Source organism: Mesitornis unicolor, unplaced genomic scaffold, assembly GCF_000695765.1.
Source record: "Mesitornis unicolor isolate BGI_N332 unplaced genomic scaffold, ASM69576v1 scaffold47898, whole genome shotgun sequence".
Lineage (NCBI taxonomy): Eukaryota > Metazoa > Chordata > Aves > Mesitornithiformes > Mesitornithidae > Mesitornis > Mesitornis unicolor.
In genome coordinates, this window is record NW_010200737.1 from 5,151 (window position 1) to 23,957 (window position 18,807).

General features: G+C 42.1%; 1 protein-coding gene across 1 annotated transcript in view; it reads left to right on the forward strand.

The window, feature by feature from the left end:
- Window positions 1–6,105: 6,105 nt before the first annotated feature.
- The window catches only part of ADCY9 (adenylate cyclase 9), a gene marked incomplete at its 5' end in the record, with an annotated part of 41,043 nt that continues 28,341 nt past the window's right edge, over window positions 6,106–18,807 (forward strand). Inside the window, 3 exons of the mRNA XM_010189842.1 lie at window positions 6,106–6,278; window positions 11,486–11,590; window positions 15,960–16,177. Of these exons, the coding sequence (XP_010188144.1) occupies window positions 6,106–6,278; window positions 11,486–11,590; window positions 15,960–16,177 (496 nt within the window). The remainder of the gene's footprint in view (window positions 6,279–11,485; window positions 11,591–15,959; window positions 16,178–18,807) is intronic.

Consider the following 18,807-nt stretch of genomic DNA (forward strand, 5'->3'; position numbering starts at 1 on the left):
GCTGAAGTGCTCGACTGCAGTTTTCTCTCCAGGCAATCTAATTACAGTTGCTTCCTTGAAATTAAAATGTACCTATAAACCTTTATAGGCCTAAATTTCTGAATGCCAAAAGCCTAAAGCTGAGCTTCATAGAACGACTTCATTGAGTTGTGATGTATAATAACTACTAGAGCAGAGCATTTCTGCTCACACAACTGTGACAGTTCACTTGACCGAAAGATGCGTTGCAGGAACATCACAACCCCTTTGATTATCCTGTTTGTACTTACCAGGTGTTGTTGTAAGTAAGAACATTCCTCTGAGCTTTTGTTTCTCTCTTCGTTTCTGTGTACACAAGTACTTTAATCATGAGAAGCTTCAAGGAAAAAACTTGTTGTAGTTACTTAAGTGTAACAATCTTTCAGCAAATCGAGATTGCAAAATAGGAAAAAACCTATACGGAATGAGCCTTATTTACATTTGGACACTTCTTGACACTATGTTCAGCTTGGTTACTGGGTACTTCTAGATTTTAAATGCCCTATTCACCCATTTTCCCATTTGCTTTCCAGTGAAATAAAGTGAAAGTTTCTCTCCTTCGGTTTCTGATGTTTGTGTATTTTGAGCAGCGTTTCATGTGCCAGGTTGTGGACAGCTGATCTTTGGAGCAGTTGCTCGTATGACCAGGGAAGGTCGGTGTTGCTGTGCAGCACCACTTTTTTTACTGTTATTTGCTTGCCATATTGCATTCCAGAAATTGCAGTTAGTAATTTATTTTACAGAGCAATCCAGAGTCTAATGAAATTGTGTAGCAGCATATTTGATTATATGAGGAAACCTGACTGTAGGTCTCTTTCCTTTCCCTGGAGTGGCCATGTCTGAAAACCTGTATTTTCACTCCCAGATTTTTGGCAGAGTGCGAAGATGATGTCTTTAAAAGGTGTGCAGAAAACTTTTTATTATATTTCTAAGAAGAGAAAGCAAGAGCTGGTTGGTTGCAGAGATGCATAACCCAAAAGTGAGTTACTGCCTGTCAGAGAGAAAGGAGCTAAAGCGAATCCTGAACTACAAAGCATTTTTTGTGAGCTTGCTATACTGCTGCTAGTTACTTTTATCAGCCTTATATAAAATATATAAAATTATTGAAAGATAATAGCTAACACTTCATCACGGCAGACAGCGGCAGGTGATTAAAGTGACTTTCTAGCCGGAAAGTTATTCTTGTTCTCACATGAGGGTGGCAGTCATTGGTTTTTACACGATGAAACGGTTTTCGTGCGAATTCTAATTCTGTGACATAAGATACTGCAAAAGTAGAAGGTTGTGAAAATAGAGCTCAATTCATTTTGTAAATTTATACTTAATTATTTGGAAATAAATATAATTAAATTATTAAATTGCGTAGATGCTAAGGGAAATGATGGAAAGATAAATAATGAAGGAGAACTGTTAATTAAAGCAATTTGGTAAAAGGAGCATAATTAATATAATTTGGATTTTATGACATCACTGTGAGGAATGCTTCACATCTTGTAGAGGAGAGGGCTGTGTACTTGGAAGGAGTTACTCTGAGAAGGAAGGTCACCTCTTTGTTAAATGCTGTTTCCTCATAGTGCAGCTGAAAAGGTGAAATGATTCATGGAACAGGGATATGTAATAAGAGTGGGATTATATTGTTATTAAATGAATCGGTATGAGCATGTTTGAAATACTGCCTTCTCTTTTTTGGTCTCATAGAATCAGTGCTGAAAGGCTTTCAAAAGCATTTGAAGTTCATTAGATAGAGATGTGAGAAGTTTGACACATTCAGTTTGCCCCAGAGAAAGTGATTTTCCTGTCCGCTATCAAGAGAGGGCTGGAAAGCTTCAATTCCATACAAGTAAAGCATCAAAAATTAAAATTTGAATCTTCTCTCACCAAGGAATTGCTTACCAACGTTTGTATTAATCCCCCATCTGTTGAGATCTCCTGTAGGAGGAGATATCCCATCTTTAAAAGACACATGGAGGGATGCTCTCTGCTGTAAAAATGTAAAAATTGGATTGGACCGGCGTAACAGCAGCTTCTGTCCTGAAGTCATAGGGGTAAAGGAACTGAAGGAAGGGAAATTAGTGACTTAATTAAGGACTGGAAGCACCAGAACATCTTTTCTCCCCCTTTCCCCATTCTGTCCCAGCAAGTGACTTTGCACCAGTTACCTGGCACGGTTTTTCTCTGCAAACCCACCATCAGTCAAGGATGGCAGAGTCGCTCCAGCCGGGCCCATCTCAGTGTAAGCTGGGAGCAGGCAGGGAGGAGGCCGGGTGCAAGCAGGGAGCCCCAGTCCCTGCCTGCCCCTGCCTGCGCCCGCTTTACTGAACTTCCCGTTTGCTCAGCAACAACCGCGTTTTCTCACGCTACCAAAACCAGGCTGAAGACTGAGGTGTTTGTACGCAGCCTTATTTGTACTCATGTTTATTTTTGTGCGTAGAGAAGATACTTTGTATGCAGTGCTTGCATATGATTTCTGAAAATTGCTGTCAGTATTTCTGAGTGTTTCGAATGGTTTTCTGGTTTTATAAGTTGAGAGAAATGCTGCTGATAGAAAGAGAAGCTGGAGAAAGGAGCCGAGTACAGAAATTACCTAATGCTTCTGAAATTCAACGGTAGTAGGACTAATAAACCCGCTGTAGCTCTATGGAGGTTGCAACTGCTAATTATTTTGTCAAAAATACACTTTACAGACGCTGCCATGTCAATATTCAAAATGGTTGAATTCACAGAATGAGTGTTTTGGCTCAGCGTGCAGGAGCTGCTACTCTCTACAACACTTACAGGTTTTTCAGAACTTGAGGACAAGTGAAGGAAATTGGCTTGGGTTTCTCAAAGATAAACGATGTGGCTCATTTTTAACCCAGGGCAGAAAATACCATATACATGAGATTAGTGTGCTGAGGTGGGCTGCTGTAGCCACTTCCTTCTCTTTGCTTCCAAGAGACAGCCCTGAAAAAAGCAGGGATGTGCCGCAGGATAAAGCCTGCCAGGGTACAGATTTGCTGTCAGGCAGTTTGAGGTTGTCTTGGTTTTCAGCATTTCTTTTGAATAAATTTAGGGGAAGGGAACGAGTGTAAGATTGAGAATGGCAGAAGGGGGAAAAGGGTGAGCTTTGCCTTTATAAATGGCAGTAGGAGCATCTCATAACACTTTTTTCTTTGCCTTGTATTGAGTTACATCGTTGCGCAGCAACGCACACCAAAAATTGCACCATGTTTGCTGGTTTTCACATAAACAAGCAGCTCCTCATTGCTGGCTTGTTCATTTAATATTGTTGCGTTGCCTAACGGATTTAAGTGTGCATGGTGATGTGAACGCTTTTCACTCCATACACCGTTTGTGTGGAAAATGAGTGTTGATTGTGCTAATTCACTGGAGATGTAGAAAGAGGAAGAATATTGTTCTTGTATAATACGTTTTAGTTACATCAATACAGTTCTGCTGAATGAATGACCCTGTTTTTATACCGAAATATTTCAGACTGAACGTAGGAGTTGCTTTGTGAAGTGTCACAGAGTTGCAAGGAATACTGAAGCAAATTGAATTTTCCTGTCATAAGGATTTAATAACAAATAAAGGATTAGGTAGGCAACATTAGAGAAGTTCTGTAAAGCTGAAAGACTTTCCCCCCTCCTAATTTTCCAAAACTTTCCAAAAATAACCTTTATTCCTTACTTGCTCTCCTGAGACCCTGCCCTTTCATTCAGCGCTAGGAGTAGCCCTGCTGACTTCTGACTAAACATGTGCTGTGATTGTGCCAGATACTGGCTTTTCTTTGTCTGTTTTCAAATTACCCGTTTTGAGTAACACTCCCTGTTCGGAGGATGTGGTGGCGCTGAGGAAGCAGTAAAGAGATTTTGGTCGTCGGTTCTTGGTGCCGCCAACCACCCGTTTGGGGCAGCTCTGCAGCCCGTGAGGCAGAACGGAGGCGAGCAGCCATGGGTACAAATCGCAGCGCTGGGCTGGGGGGTTTGCCTTGCCACGGGTGGGAAGGACCAGGGGTGTGCGGGGCTGAGGAGCCGCAGCGCTGTGGTTTCAGGTTGGGCGAGGGTGCGTTCTGCTTTCCCAAATGCGTTTTCAATTACTGATGTACTAAAGCCTCTTCCCTTTTTTCCTCGGTGTGGGGCTCAAACTGGAGATTATTTTACTGTATGCAACAGATTGATGAAATAATTACCCTGCACAGCACAGCAAGGCAGAAAAAGTGCTTTTTCAAAAGTACAGAAAACAAAGAAAGTATGTTTGTTTAGGAAAAAACAGAGGAGTAATAGCAGTGTTAAAGTAATCCTGTTGCTTCAAGGTAGCTTTTAAAAATAGGAGTAAGCTTAATGCTCTAGCTTTTACCACAGTAAACATGTAATTGTAAGCTGATTGTGGTGAATTTCTTAAACGACAGCCCGCATCAATGTAAGTTTTAAAGAGGCAGCCCTACATCTGGAAGCCAGCAGCAGCTCAGGGTTTTATTAAGCGGCACTGCCAAATAAAATGCAAACGCTACTATAAGTGATAGAAAAATAAAGATTGGCTACGGCGTAACATCTCAAATATGCGAGCGAGTGCTCCAGCGCTTGGAGAGGCTGTGAGAACACCGGAGCTTTTCCAGCAGCTCGGGAGCCCCAGGTTAAAATGGTCGATACGGATGCAGGTTTCTGTGTTGGTTGTAGAAGTGTTCAGGAGCTGAAGTTACTACTGGAATAAAAGAAACTGCAGAGTTACTGTTTGTATGTCTTACTTATTTTTATTGGAAAGGTTGCAGACAAAGTACTGTTGCATCCTACAGACAACAAAAAGGTTTCTAGAATATGGTTTTCTGTTTGTAAAGGTTATGAGAGGATGACCTTATCATAAGGACCAGAAACCTGCCCTTTTCCAAGGGCTGCAACTTGACGTGGTACTTTCCAGCTTTCATCCTGCGGTCAGAGGCAATCTAGCATGGTCGCTGGCAGTGACAGTCATGTGTCTGGCTGCAGCTGGGTGACAAGTATCGGAGAAAGGGAGGGGGTGATGCGCAGCTGACCCAAATACAGAACCCACAGCCATCCCGTGAGCGAGAGGTCGCTGCAGAATCCCATGGGACAACAGCCTCCGGTACCACAAAATCACGGGCGCTTTCCAGTTCTGTGGGCTGATGACCTCCACGCTTTTCAGAGCACATCAGTGCCCTTCCTTGCTGAGTGGGAGACTTCCTGTACAGCGGCAATAAAGTGAACTCATTTGAATTCAGAAGGCAGTGTGATTAGTAGCTCCTTCTTGGTCTTTATGCCTGGAAATAACCCAGAACATTGTAATGCAAAGTTTCAAGGAAGTAAAATAAGCGATATTCTAAACAAAATTGAGATCTTTTCTTTTTTGAACAGGTTTTTGATACAGCTCAGCTTGATACAACATGGTATTTACCAGCCTGGCCTTTAATATTGAATCTGCTTTCCAATTATGCTTCAATTCATAGAACAGTTGCAGAGAGCATGTGTGGGCGTACGTGTGAGAGAGAGAGAGAGAGATTGATTTTGTTCTTTAAAAATGTGAAGTCTGCACTAACTATGAAAACCCATCAGAATTTCTAGCACTTAAACACCATTTCCTTTCTCAGTGTGCATTAAGCAATCTTCACAACATCTCTCTGACAAATGGAGAGTGCAAGTGGAGGAATACATGCAGATTTTTCAGAAGTAGAATATTAACACAGATATCACTGAAAAATGGGCTCCAAATCCTTTCTAGAAGTAAAGAGTTAATATGAGAGCTCAGATTACAATTTGGAAGCGAATACATAAGGTCTTAGCTCTATGTTTCAGAAGTACGTGAGTGAAAATGGAATAAAGAAAGTACACGTCAGTCCTGGCTGTGGCTGTGTTAGAGGAGTCCCCTGTGTCGGGGACAGCAGATGTTGGGCAATCCTCACTGCTGCCACTTTACACAGAGCATCTTTATATTCCTGGTGGTTGTTCCCAGCCACTGCCCTTTTTTGTCTGCTGTATTCCCAAGCCTTGATAGTGCTTTGATATTTATTGTATTTCATATCTGAGAAGTCCAAAGGAGAGTTGTTTTTGTCCTTCTGCTGTTCTTAGTGTTCGTTTATATTTTATTCTGTAGGTTTGAAGACCTACCTGATCTCTGGTCAGAAGGTGAAGGAACCCCACTGCAGCTGTTCACAAGCATTGCTTCCTGGCTTGGAGTCCGGAGATGGAGCCAGGATTCAGGGGGCATCGTCATCTGAGAGCGCTGGTGACGTGACAAAGACTCTCAAACATGCAGAAAAACCTAAGGTGAGTTCTTTCAAAGCCAAGCATCACAGATCTCAACTCTGCAAACCAGTGAGAGATGTGTGGATGGGGAAACCTTACAGGTTTGTTTATGCACTGCTTATCTGTATACATATGCATGTATATGTGTGTAGATAGTCATATAGTGACAAAATAGAGTTTGAGGGACAAAAACAATTACCAAGTAAAATGTTTTGCCAGTTGAAGAGCAGTCCCTAAATGAAGGTGATTTAAAGGTGGTTTCAAATAAATAATTCTTTTAATATTTCAGGACTGAGAGGTCAATGCTGCTTTTTCAATGGTATTGATTTTAGGGAATAAAGAATATGCTTTATGCAGCTCCTGTGACTTCTATGATCTTCTGCTTCTGCCATTCCTCTCTCTATGCATGCAATGTCATGTACCCGTGGGCCTTTTCATGTGAGTTTGTAACAGACATCCCCGCAAAAAGATAGCGGGATTGTTTGTGTGGTGGGAGAAAATGCTCCACTAGGCTATGAGATTCTGTTTTATCTGCTTGCTCTGGAAACCTGTATCTAGATCTGAGGGCAATGATTTGTATGGATTGAGCTGAGAGAAATGATGACATTTTGTTATGTTCACACCTCTTGCAAGATCTCTTGACAAGGAAATCTGTGAAACAATGTGTATTACTTTGAAGCTTTGCTGTTACTCTGCATGTTCCAGCTCAGAACAGATTTCCCAAACAACAGATGTCTACTCTTTCTTCTCGTTTGTGCTAAAAGTTTCTTGTCCTGGGTTGCCTGAGCTGGGCACAAATGTCAGAACCGCAGGTGGTCACGTATCTGCAGGTCGCTCTCCTTAGACTTCACTGTGTTTATTCCTGAGAGGATCTCTTCAACACAGGTTTGAGATGGAGCTCACAGAGTTGATGAGGAGGTGACTTTCCTGCTACTCCATTTTTGATGCTTTTATGCTTATTGTCTGGATTAGGAGAGCATGAGCTGGGCACCTTTACCCTACCTCTGTGCCAGATTTTAAGTTTTGGAGTAACAACACTGGGTTGCAAGTGAGATCATCTGAAAGAACAGCCCAAAAATATGGTCCATACTTAAGTGAGCTCTTTACAGAGCAAGCCAGGACTGTCCAACTGCAGAAGGTAGCCGTAGCCATCTTCATCCCTCCCCAAAATATGCACTGTGTGTGGTTTGACTACATCCAAGTTGCTGCTGATGCTTTTCCTTCTCCCATGTAAGAGAGAATATATTGGCATCCCTCAGGCACCAGCTTTCCAGCTCCCTCTTGTCTTTCAATGAAGGTACTAGCAAATAAGGCAGGAAAATACATCTCAGAGCAGTCAGTGGGTGTGTGTATGAATAAATCTGTGCTCTTTGGTGTGTGGCCATGCAGAGGTGCAGCTGTGACAGTAAGAGGTAGAAACTCCTCTACTTCAAGTAGCGAAGGAAAAAGAATGTACTGAGAGTAGCAGTATTACTGAGCTGTCTGTCTGTGGAGCAGAAGGGAGAGAGGAGGGATTAAACAGAGCAGTAAAACTAAGGGTTTGTTTTGAGAGAAAGTGAGGATGCCCTGTTAATGTCAGACAGCAAAATCAGCTGTAACTGGAGGGCCATGAAACTACAGCAGAGTATGGGACTGACCTGATTGCAGCTAGGATTTGATAAAATTTATGTATTAAATTCTGGTGTTGCTCTGAAAATAATTCAAGTCCAAAATGAAATCTGTTGTTAAGACTCAGCTATGGTATGTGTTTTCTAAAACATGGGGTGACTTACTCTGCAGAAGGGCAGATACAGATGCACCACTGTTCCTAAACAGCTAGTGTGCGATCCAAAGGCACGCTGTGGGCCCATGTTTTCTTTCCTGCCTAGTCCCTGATTTTCTGCTCTGGGACCGTCTTGGCTGGGTGCAAAAATGCAAACGTGGCTATCTGAATAAGTAAAGGAGAAGCTAAAAGAAGCTGCTTGAGAAGAGCATCTAGGACAAATGCCAGCTCAGTTTCAGCCTTCTTGGATACTCTGTCTACCATTGTGCTAAAGCTGCTGCGTCAAGTTTATGCTTATAGGTACCATGTTTACTCATCACCATGAGCACTGCAGGTCTGGCCAGGGATTTCCTAAGCAGCCTCACAACTCTTCTTGAAAATAGCGTGCCTGTCTTGCCCAAAATACACTGATGCTGGAGTGAATTTTGGATGACCCCAGAGTCAGCTTTCCCTGTGGTTTAATAAGCATCCGTATAATGCATGCCACAAGCAGTGTCAGAATGCCTATAGCATAGCGATGAAGCAATCGTGTGAATGCTGAGCACTTCCTTAAAAACATGTTCTGTGACTGGAACTGCATCATAGGAGTGCAAAGCATGCTTGCTTCTCCCAGCGTGGCTGGGTATTTCAAACTCCACGGCACGCTTGTGAGCTCAGATGTGCACCAGCCTTCTCTCTGCTGGGTAGGCTGTTATTGCAGTGATTGCGGATCAAGAAGGCTGGGTCAAGCTTTCAAGGAATGTTTAATTTGTCTGCCATGCTAGAATAGGACTTACAGTGTTAAATAAATAAATATGTATGGATATTAAAAAATCCCCGCAAAGAACAACTGTGCAGTTTAATCACGGATCGTGCGCAATTTTTGAAAAGGAGTGGGTTTCTTTTTTACAGTGTTGGTTTCTGTGGCGTTTTTTTTAAAGCCTGCAGCTTGCTGGTAGGGTCTGGAGATAATGATTTGCAAAAGAATCATGACTTACATGCCAACTGTTTTAAATACAAAGCTGTAAACAGTGTCAGTGTAGGAGGAGATGACTCCAGCTCTGCAAAAAAGACTAGGTAGGAGGGGCAAAATTACAGGCAAGTTGAAGTATTTTTGTTTTAAAGGGAATAAGTGGCCATATTGGATGCAAAGGATGACTTTCACTTTTTGGGCTTGAACAGATGTTCTGATGGACAAGGTCTGCTAAGGAAAGTCAGGAAGGAGAATGCAACAGTAATTGATCCGTGAAAGGAATTGTATTTCCTCTCCTCCAGTGTATCTGTTGCAAACCTCATTGCAGTATGGATATCAATAAAATGAGTGTACATAATTAAAATGGTGAAGATAGAGGCTAAAAACAGTAAGTAAATCTGTAACAGCAGCTAATTTTTTTGAATGACGACAGTGTAACCTGCTTAACCGGTTTTGGTATCAGTTTATTTTCCCTATCATATTTTATAAAATCCCTTTCTTGACTGGAAATCATAAGCTGTTGTAAAAATGTTTTAATCATCCCTTGGTATGAAAACAGAGAGCACTTTTGCTTGTCCTGGTGTTTGCTGGAAGTCCATTAATGCATTATTCATCGTGGTGAGGTCACATAGACACTGAGCTTGTCTGAGTGTCTGCAATAGAGAATGAAGTTAATGATGGTGCCTTGAACACATGGAGTCAGTCAGATGGACTTCTGCCTCTTCTCAAAAGGTTGGGCAGATTTTCCGAGGTTTTTTGTCTTCTGGTTTAACCCCAAGATCAAACAGGGAGTATTTTCTGCATTTTTTTTGTTAGTTATTTGGGGGTTTTTTATTGCCATTAACTGACTTCTGCCATGGTTGAATCTACTAACTAATGCTCTAGGAGCATAGAAACCTTGTTAGCCCATTGTCATATTTGTTTTTGAAGTAGTTTGTTGTTGCTTTCCACAAAGTGGCCAAGGCATTTATGACATTTAGTCCTAGATTATTTTTAAACAAAACCATTTAAGAACCAACTTCATCGTTTCTTCCAGTGCGCTGCTGTTTGTTCAGACTGTGCATGTTCAGAACTGGATGTAACTTGCTTATCTGATGCCAGACTAGGAAACTCAGAGTAACTTCAGTGCCCCAACTCAGACCACGCTCCTGAGAAGCAGCCGATGCGATGGTCTGCTGGCTGCTACAAAGGCGAGAGTCTTTGTGAAAGCCCTTGAGAGGCGTTGTTGAGTGATGAGGTGGATCAGCAGTCACAGGAAGAGCAGGCTGGGAGAAATACCACACTTGAACAACCTGAAAATTGAAGATGCCACATTATTTAACGTTAGGTGTGACACCAGAGATGGAAAAGGGGCTCTGTGCAAACAGTCAGTTCTAAAGACTTACACGCTGGTCCCAGGAATAGAGTGTGAACCTGAAGGCAGAAGTTGTTGTGTTTTTGGAGCAGGAGGATGATAGACTGCAGGAGCTTGAACGAGTCCCTCCTGAGTCCAGAATAAACAGATAAAGTGGACATGGAGTGTTGAGTTTGGAACAAAAGGCTCAAGTTCCTTGTTGGAAAATTTATCAGGATGTTCGGTGGATCACCCACCACCATTTAATATACAGCTTGCCAGATTTAGTGTGCTGTTTCCTGTGACTGGTGTCTCTGTACCCATAAGTAGAGATCTGGCAAGGCTGGTTACTGTAAACCACCTCCAGAGGAGAGGAATTGCCTGTAGGGATCACACACAGTCCCTCGGTGCAGCATCCTGCCTGTGCATGGCCAGGACTGGAGAAGAGTATGAAGAACTTGGAAGATACAGAGCTAATTCCCCTGAAGAAGATGACATTTTAACTCTTAAGGGGTTAGATTGTTTTAAAAGCTGAAATCTTACATTTTAGGTTGCTTCCAAAATGCATAACCTGCGACTATTACGAGTCCTGATGGCTTTGCTTCCCCTGTTTCCTTGTTTCTTGTGACATCTGCTGAGTGTTTGGTTTCAACAATGTGCAGTAACCTAAGCTCCACTCTACTTTCTTAGAGCATTATATGAAAAAGTATTTCCCTCTATTAGTTTCAGATTTGTTGCTTTCCATTTCCCTGTGGTGTTCATAATGCATTGTGGTGTTTTGTGCTTTTTAATTTTTTTTCTGCGTTTTGTGCTATGTCTTCACTCATAATGCCATTCAGATCCTTTTGCAGGCAGTTTTTAAACAAGAAAATTGCACTTCTCTCAGGAAAGAGTATTTTGTTCTTCCTGGGCAGGTCCTTTGCTAGTACACAGTGATTACAGTGGATCTGTGATCTTACTGTAAAGCTCTCCTGGATCAGATTTGGCTTCAGTAAACACAATCTGTGATTTATTTTTGAAGTAGTGTATTCTGTTCCAGTCAAATTTCACTCCCTGCTTCCTATTCTGTAGCTTTGTTTATCTTTTAACCATGCTCCAAGTATGCAAGTGGACCAAATTATAAATTGCATAATACAGGAACACCAGAATGTTCCTTGCTAAATTTTTTTGTCTCATTGCAGCCTTGCCCTTCATGTAGTACCACCCTTGCTCCCCACTGCGATGTCAGCATAGACGAAGGAGCTATCCAAAATGGTTGTCAGGATGAGCATAAAAACAGTACGAAGGTAAATTAAGTATTTGTCATATTATCCCTTATTTTTCTGCTTCAGATACCTTTCTTGGTTTTATATTGCTATTCCTTTATTCAGGCTCTTAAGCAGCAGAAACAGTTTTCGTTTTGAGGAGTTGTGTTCTAAAATTTAGTTGAGCCCCACACACACATTTTTGAAATTATTAGTAATTTAATGGCCCCAGTTTGATAGCAAGACGGACCTAACATTTGGACTCTTTAAATTATGCTGGGGCTCCCCAAAGACAGAAGCAGTCTCCATCCCTTACACCGGTTGGCTGCGTGTCTCCTACCCACAAGTTACCCCTGTGCCTTGCCGACATCTTCCGCGCCGTAGTGCTAAGAGAGTCGTTCCTGTTCACACGCACAGTTGACGTTCAGCATCTAAGTCAGTTTGCATCCTTTTTCTGACTGACAAATACAGCGTCTTACATATTCAGCATGCTGCTGCCAAGATTGCTTTCCTTGCCTGTTGCTTAGATGTTCTCACTGAAGCCACCCACTTCCTCTCCAGTACCAGGAGTTGCCTGTTTGTTGTCTTGTCCGTGGCCTGTGTAGCTGCTCTGCTCTGCCTGTCACCTCTCACTCCCTCCTGAATATTAAGTTCCTACCTAAATGTAGACTGGATACCAGTGCTCATCACCTGTTTGTTTTATTTTCAAATAAGTTTAATGCTTTCCATTGTTTGTGAGAATCATTTTATAAACACATTCCGAGATAACTGTCTTGGTTTTTTCCTTTGCATCCGTCTTTACAACTCATCTCGCATACAGAGCTAATGGAAAAACTTGCCAGCATTCTACTGATGAGCTGCTACATTAATCTATGTTTGTCCCTCTGCTCTCTCCCTGTATTTTACCTGTTGTCTCCTGTGCTTAAATTGTAAGCTCAGAAGCAGGGACTGCGAGACTGTACTGGACTGAAGTCGTATGTGACACAGTAGACCATGCTCTGTGCCAGGGTTCCTAGGAAACAGCCTAAGAAAAAAATGAAATAATAATCCCTTCAGGTCTGGGGGAGCTAGAGCAGAGTGGCCAGCAGGTACTGGTCTCGGAACAGTGTGAGATCTTTCAGACAGAAAACACAGTGGGAGATGTGCCCAGGCTGCCAAGATTGTATGCGTGAGATGCTTCTTCCCCAGGCTGTCTCTGTCCACGTGCCAGGGATCTCTGGGAACCAACTGCAGACAGAGATTTTCCTTGGGTACCAACTGCCTCGTGTCATCTGTCATCTTCAGCAGAACTGTCCTTTTCGTTTCTTCCCACTGCAGCTGTATTAGCTTCATGTGCATTCATCAACAAGTCATCTAACCTCACTTCAGAGGCCTGTGCAGTGCTGAATAAAATGTCTGTAATTTCACTGGAAGAAACGTGCTAATGGAGACCAAATCACACATCATCCTTTGATTTGGTTTAGCTGTTGCTAAGTCAAAAATTGGACCAGTTAAGTGACCGTCCAGTAGGACTGGGATGCCTGTTGAGCTGAAAGCGTGAGAAACAGCTCCATGCACAACATTGCCGTGGCATTTGATTTCCAAATCTTCTTTGCAGTCTCAGCTTTCTTGGGAAGAAGAGCCATAAGCTCCCTCTACCCACCTCTGGAGTCTGTACCCTTTCCATGCCACGTTGCTACGCTTGGTTCTGCAGCAATTATGTCCCCTGTCTCTATCTCAGTCTTTCTGTCTTGTCTCCATAAAATGTTAACCATGTCCTCAGACCTTTGTGGGTCCCTGCAGCCTCTGGAGCCTTCCCCGCCTCTTGATGAAACTGTCAACATGGTGCATCAAACCTCGAGTGTGCGGGAGAGCTGTGCAGCCTGCTGCCATCAGAAACCACAGTAACGTTGGAGCTAACAACATTTAATAAATGGGGATTTTCTCCTTGCACACAAGCAGTTTCACACTCTAATCCCTTCCTGCTAAGATTAAGAAGAGTGGAGACAGCACAGGAAAACCTTGAGCTGACTGAAGGGAAGAATTTTCTTAGGGATTTGAGCCTTTGCCAAGGAACTAAAAAGAAAAGGCCAAGAGAAGTCCATGCTGACCTTCTCCAAAAGAGCAGAAATTTTCGCTGCATTCTTCAGATGAACTTGAAGAATAGGCAGGGAAAGCAAACAGTGCCCTGGAGTCCATATCTTTCGTTTGAGCTGCTCATAGCAAAAACTGTGTTCACTCAGTTTCTGCTTTTCAAGTAACAACATCTGCTGCAGGGGTAAGGAAAAGGAGAAACATTCTATTCAGGTGGTAACTATGACCAATTTTTTAATGCCTCAAGTTGTTCTGGGAGGTGCTGTGAGCAGAAATAATCTTTAGCATAAACTAACACAAATAAACAAACCCACAAACAAAACCCCCTTCACTTCTAGCAACTTGCTGGACAGTTCTCTTTGCTTTGCCTTTGTCAGTGCTCCTCATCTCAAAACCAGAGAAGTTGCCCTGGTGCTGCAACACGTCTCGTGCTCCATAGCCGTGTGCCTTCTGGGGTGGGTTGGATGACCCATTATGGTTGCAGCAGGACTTGCTCTGAAGCTGCTGGATGTTTTCCCTTAGAAAGGAAACTGGTGCCCTTTTGTGTGAGAAGTTGTTGTGCCCCTGGCTTTCCAGGAGAGTGCCTCTCTGTCGTACCCGAGCCCCTGTCTGGCCCAAGAGGTTTTGCTCTGCTTTTGTTGTAATATGCGTTGCTGAAGTCGCCTTTCTCTTCTGTTGATTACGTTCTTTAGCAAAACATTGGCAGCACACCGAGGTAACTACTGAATTTCCTATTCTACTTTGTCAGCTGCTGTCACTGGGCTGTGAACACCTGCGGGCTGCCAAAACAAGTGTTGTGAGTGCAGAAGGGACTAGACTGGGAATCCTTTCATCTCCTGGCTCCCAGCACATGGCTCTGGGGGCTCACCCCTCCACTGGGGCAGCCCGCAGGGTGGGAACCATGTGTCCTCCTTGGGTGGGAGGAAGGGGAAGCGCAGCCCACCTTCCTCCTGCTTTTCCTGTAGCTCCAGGGAACCATTCCAACGCACCTTGTCATGACTTCAGCTCTGGAGGTCTTGGCAATGATAGGGAGCCAAGCCCAAGTGCTTTCTGACTCTTCCCTGCACAAGGTGACATTCTCCTGCTGCTCCATTAGTCTTGTGTCTTCACTGGTTATGTCTGAACCTTTAATCATACCTGCCTGTGTTCATGTGCCTCATTTGCTTTACAGGATAGATAAACGGTTGAATTACTTTTGCGTAGGCAACCAGAAACTAGAAATTTCTTAACTTTATCTAAGTTGATTTCACAATCTAAGTAACATATTTCAGTGCATGGTTGGGGTGGTGATGATATTTATGGTATTTATTTATGGTCACTGTGGTGGCATCCAAGAATAGTCTTCTGGAGGAGCTTGTCACTGCTGTGCTGACTGCTGTACAGGCAGAAATGAAGAAACTTCTGTCGTGAGTGGGTTTCAGGATGAGGATAAATGATACGTGATAAATTATAAGACATGGGGGGGTGAGCTTTCAAATATGCTAAGTTTGATGTATGCTTGCATTTGAAAACGATCCTTGCTAACTGCAGTTCATTTTCATTCTATACTTACTTAGTTGTCTAATTTATTTGGAATTGCTTCAGTGCATATTGGTCTAGGTCAAAGAAAATGTAAAAGGAGGAACTTCAGGTTCCATGAAAATGGAATCATTTTTGGCTAAAAGTAATTTGTGTTTTCAAATGAATGAAAGCAGAATTGATAAAACTGTACCTAAGCTGTGTTGCAAGCTGGTGTCAAAATTTAAAAATGCCATTTTAATTAATACAAAGGCAAAAGAAAACCAGAAAGAAGTAGTATATCTTACTCAGTGAAGAAAATGTAGTTTAATTTGTAGGATTTTTTTTTGTAGGGTGGTGTGGTGTACAAAAGGGCTGTTCCCACAGGTAGGAGAAAGGAGGAAGCTCTGGGAAAGCAGCAGGGCTGTAGTGGTCAGTGGAAGGGTCAGCAAGGGCTGTCAGAGCAAGTTTCTCATGACCTGTGGAGAGTTAGCACAGTTGAAGTAGGTATTTTAAAAGCTTTTTAGAAGAATCTTCACCTTAAGAGGATTGAAAAAGATTTGGGCTTGTGGTTGGTCTTCGTTGTATGTGTGAAAATGTACTTTGTCTTCTGCTCCTTGGAAACTTAGTACAGAAAAAGCAGAAAGACAACAGCTAAGCAGGCACGGGCGTACAGGAGATGTGAATGACCTCGAGACAGGGGAGGTAGATCCTTGGTGTGATCAGGTAAAAGCTCAGTGTGTGGAGGGAAGAGCTTTCAACTTTGGCCCCATTAAATCTCTTCTGTCTACTTTCTCAAGCACTAATGTTCCCCATGTGTGTTTTTCTTTCTGTCATTCAGGCTCCAGGAGGACACAGTCCAAAGACTCAGAATGGCCTTTTGAGTCCCCCACAGGAAGAAAAGCTGAGCAATAGTCAAACCTCGCTTTATGAAATGTTGCAAGAGAAAGGAAGATGGGGTGGAGTGAGCCTGGATCAATCAGCTCTCCTTCCTTTGAGGTTCAAAAACATCAGAGAAAAGACAGATGCGCACTTTGTGGATGTGATTAAAGAAGACAGGTAAGGAAAATTGAGCTGTACAGTGTAAAACTGTATAAAGTAGAGAAGGCAGTAACGGGGTCCCATATCTTTAATCTGTGTTTGTGTGCCTTTTGTCTAATGTCAGTAATTATTGTTAACATATAACATGTCACATGTTTTCTGATCTTAGTCTGTATTCTGTTTAAACTACAGTAGGAACTTGATGTCAGAAATACTCCACTCAGGAATACGTAAAGCCAGGTTTTTAATCATTTCTGTGGTGAGCAGTCATTCTTCAGCTGAGTCTTCAAAAAGGGAAAAGTACTCTTTAGATGACTTGTCATGAAGTTGAACTCTTATCTTTACATTCCAAAGTCCTTAGTACACATAGCATACGCCTTTCTCTGCAATTAATCGTGTAACATAAATTCAGAACCACTCACATTTTTTTAATAGCAAAAGAACAACATCTGATTACGTTGTGTGACCAACTAATGCCTAGAAATCACACTGAGCTTGGAAGCAGAATTAATAGGAGTGAATTCTCATGGACCTACTACCTACCTACAGCATTTTATAAAGTTAGCTTCGCTCTCTGTTTCAAACAAAAAAACCCTTATTTTAGACAGAGGAAAACATATTTCCCAGAATTCAGTAGTATATGATTTTTGTAAACACACAGCTGCATCTCCCTTATTATGGCAGTGACTTGACTGGATCAACTAAACAGATAACTTGAGTTTGTTATTATTCATGGCTATTCTTATTTGTGCTTCACTGCTTCCGCTCAGATTAAGGGTATTTTATCTAAATATCCTTGAAACTGTATGCTCATATAGACCCCAGGCTGCTTGGAATGGGACTCTGTTGTCTTAACTGAAAACATCACTAAAACAGGGAGAAGTGAGAAGGAGGGACACCAGTCCCTCTCCAGTCTCCTCTCCAGATTTTTTTCAGATTATCTTTCTCCTGAGGCCAACTTCAGTTAAAACTTAAGGCTCCTCTTTTTTTCTTTTCTCTCCTCTCTGTGTGGTCTGTCATTAGTGGCTGGGAATAGGTGTTTAGCTGATATTTTCAAATATTAGAAGACAGATGGATTGGGAAAGTCCCAGTGTTGGCAAAAATCAGCAAGAAGTGGATTTTTGTTTAAAGTGTAACTAGAACACTGCAAATTTTAAGTTCTAGAAGCAGCTTAATTTATGCTGTTGGCCTGCTGAAGATACCTAGCTCAAGCTGTTGTGTTCCTGGAGCTTTCCTCCTCCACTTACAAAATGGATCATTCTTTCTGATTCAGAAAAAGGAAAAAGTAGGACCATGATTTGACATCAGTCAAAGCCTGGCTTTTTTTGGTCTTAATTAAATATCATCATTACCATATTAAGTGGGCCATTTCTTGTTGCTAGGGAAACTTCTCTGCCGAGTTCAGTTCATGTAAACATAACTTTCCTAAAATATTCTCTTTATTAATTAGGTCTATGCAAAATGGTTTAAGCCTACCGTTTTACAGTAATCTTTTTAACGTTTCTCAATGTAGAGTTACATGTAATAAGTAATTTTAAAAACATTCTTCATTGCCTACTGTAAAACATAATATGTTGTTTGTCTCAACAAATCTAGTATCCATGAGGATGTTTGAATGGGAAATTTGAGTTTTCTCCGGGAAGGAGGTGAAGTCAAAACATCCCCTGGGTCATCTTACGTGAAAGCCCATTCACAATAATAATACTGGAGTTGTGCTGCTTTGGTTTTATGTTACTGCAAACCCAGCAGCAGCAGTGAAGTGTGAGCTTGCCCTGGCCTGGGGCAGGGATTTCCACTGTGGTGCACGATGCTGGTATTCTTGTGTAAATTCGTAGTAACAGAAGTACCTAACCCAGATTTGGTGATACAGTACATGAATTACTCAGGCTTCCTGTACAACTGGGAAGTTAAAACACATCCAAGGGAGTATCTGGGAGGCTGGACGCTGCATTAGGGAGCTGCCTAGGGCTGGCCTGCAGGAAGTGCTGGGCACTGGTGGTATTTTTTATTTCCCAGACTCTTTCTAGAGTTTAAGTGTGTGGCTGAGAGCTTCACAAGTGGCCATTGGTCTCTGCATGTCAAGATTTCACCTTGGAGTTGACATCTCAGTGTGGTTCTGGTTGTCTTTAAAAATAATGAAAAATAAAAATAAAAAGAATATAGTGCCCATGTTAGTGCGGCATGTTTGTATTATTGCATTATACAAGAATTCTTTTCATAGAAGTTATCAGTTTGCATCTTCGTACAACTTGATGATGTATATATTCGGCAAACAGTGTATATATTTGACAAAAAGCGTTTGAGCTTTGAGTCTGGCTTTACTACAACCACTATAAAAATACCCTTGCTTTGTTCACTGTAATCTGCATGTTACTGGGCATTTTAAAAGAAAACTATAGTGTAAGAGTACAAAAATGTTTAAATTTAATTTCACTGGGGATACCCTCAAAGTATTCTCGCTTTTTAAATTTTCATTTCCAATAAAAATTACATATTCCTTAGGCTGTAAACCTTTTGAAGTACAAGAAACAAGTGCCCTTGCACTAATCAGATCAGTATGTAGAAATTATCTCTTTAGGCTTACAGAGCGGAGTCCCAGGGAAATACGAAGCTCCCCCCAGAAGCCAGGTTCTGTGCAGCCCTTGATC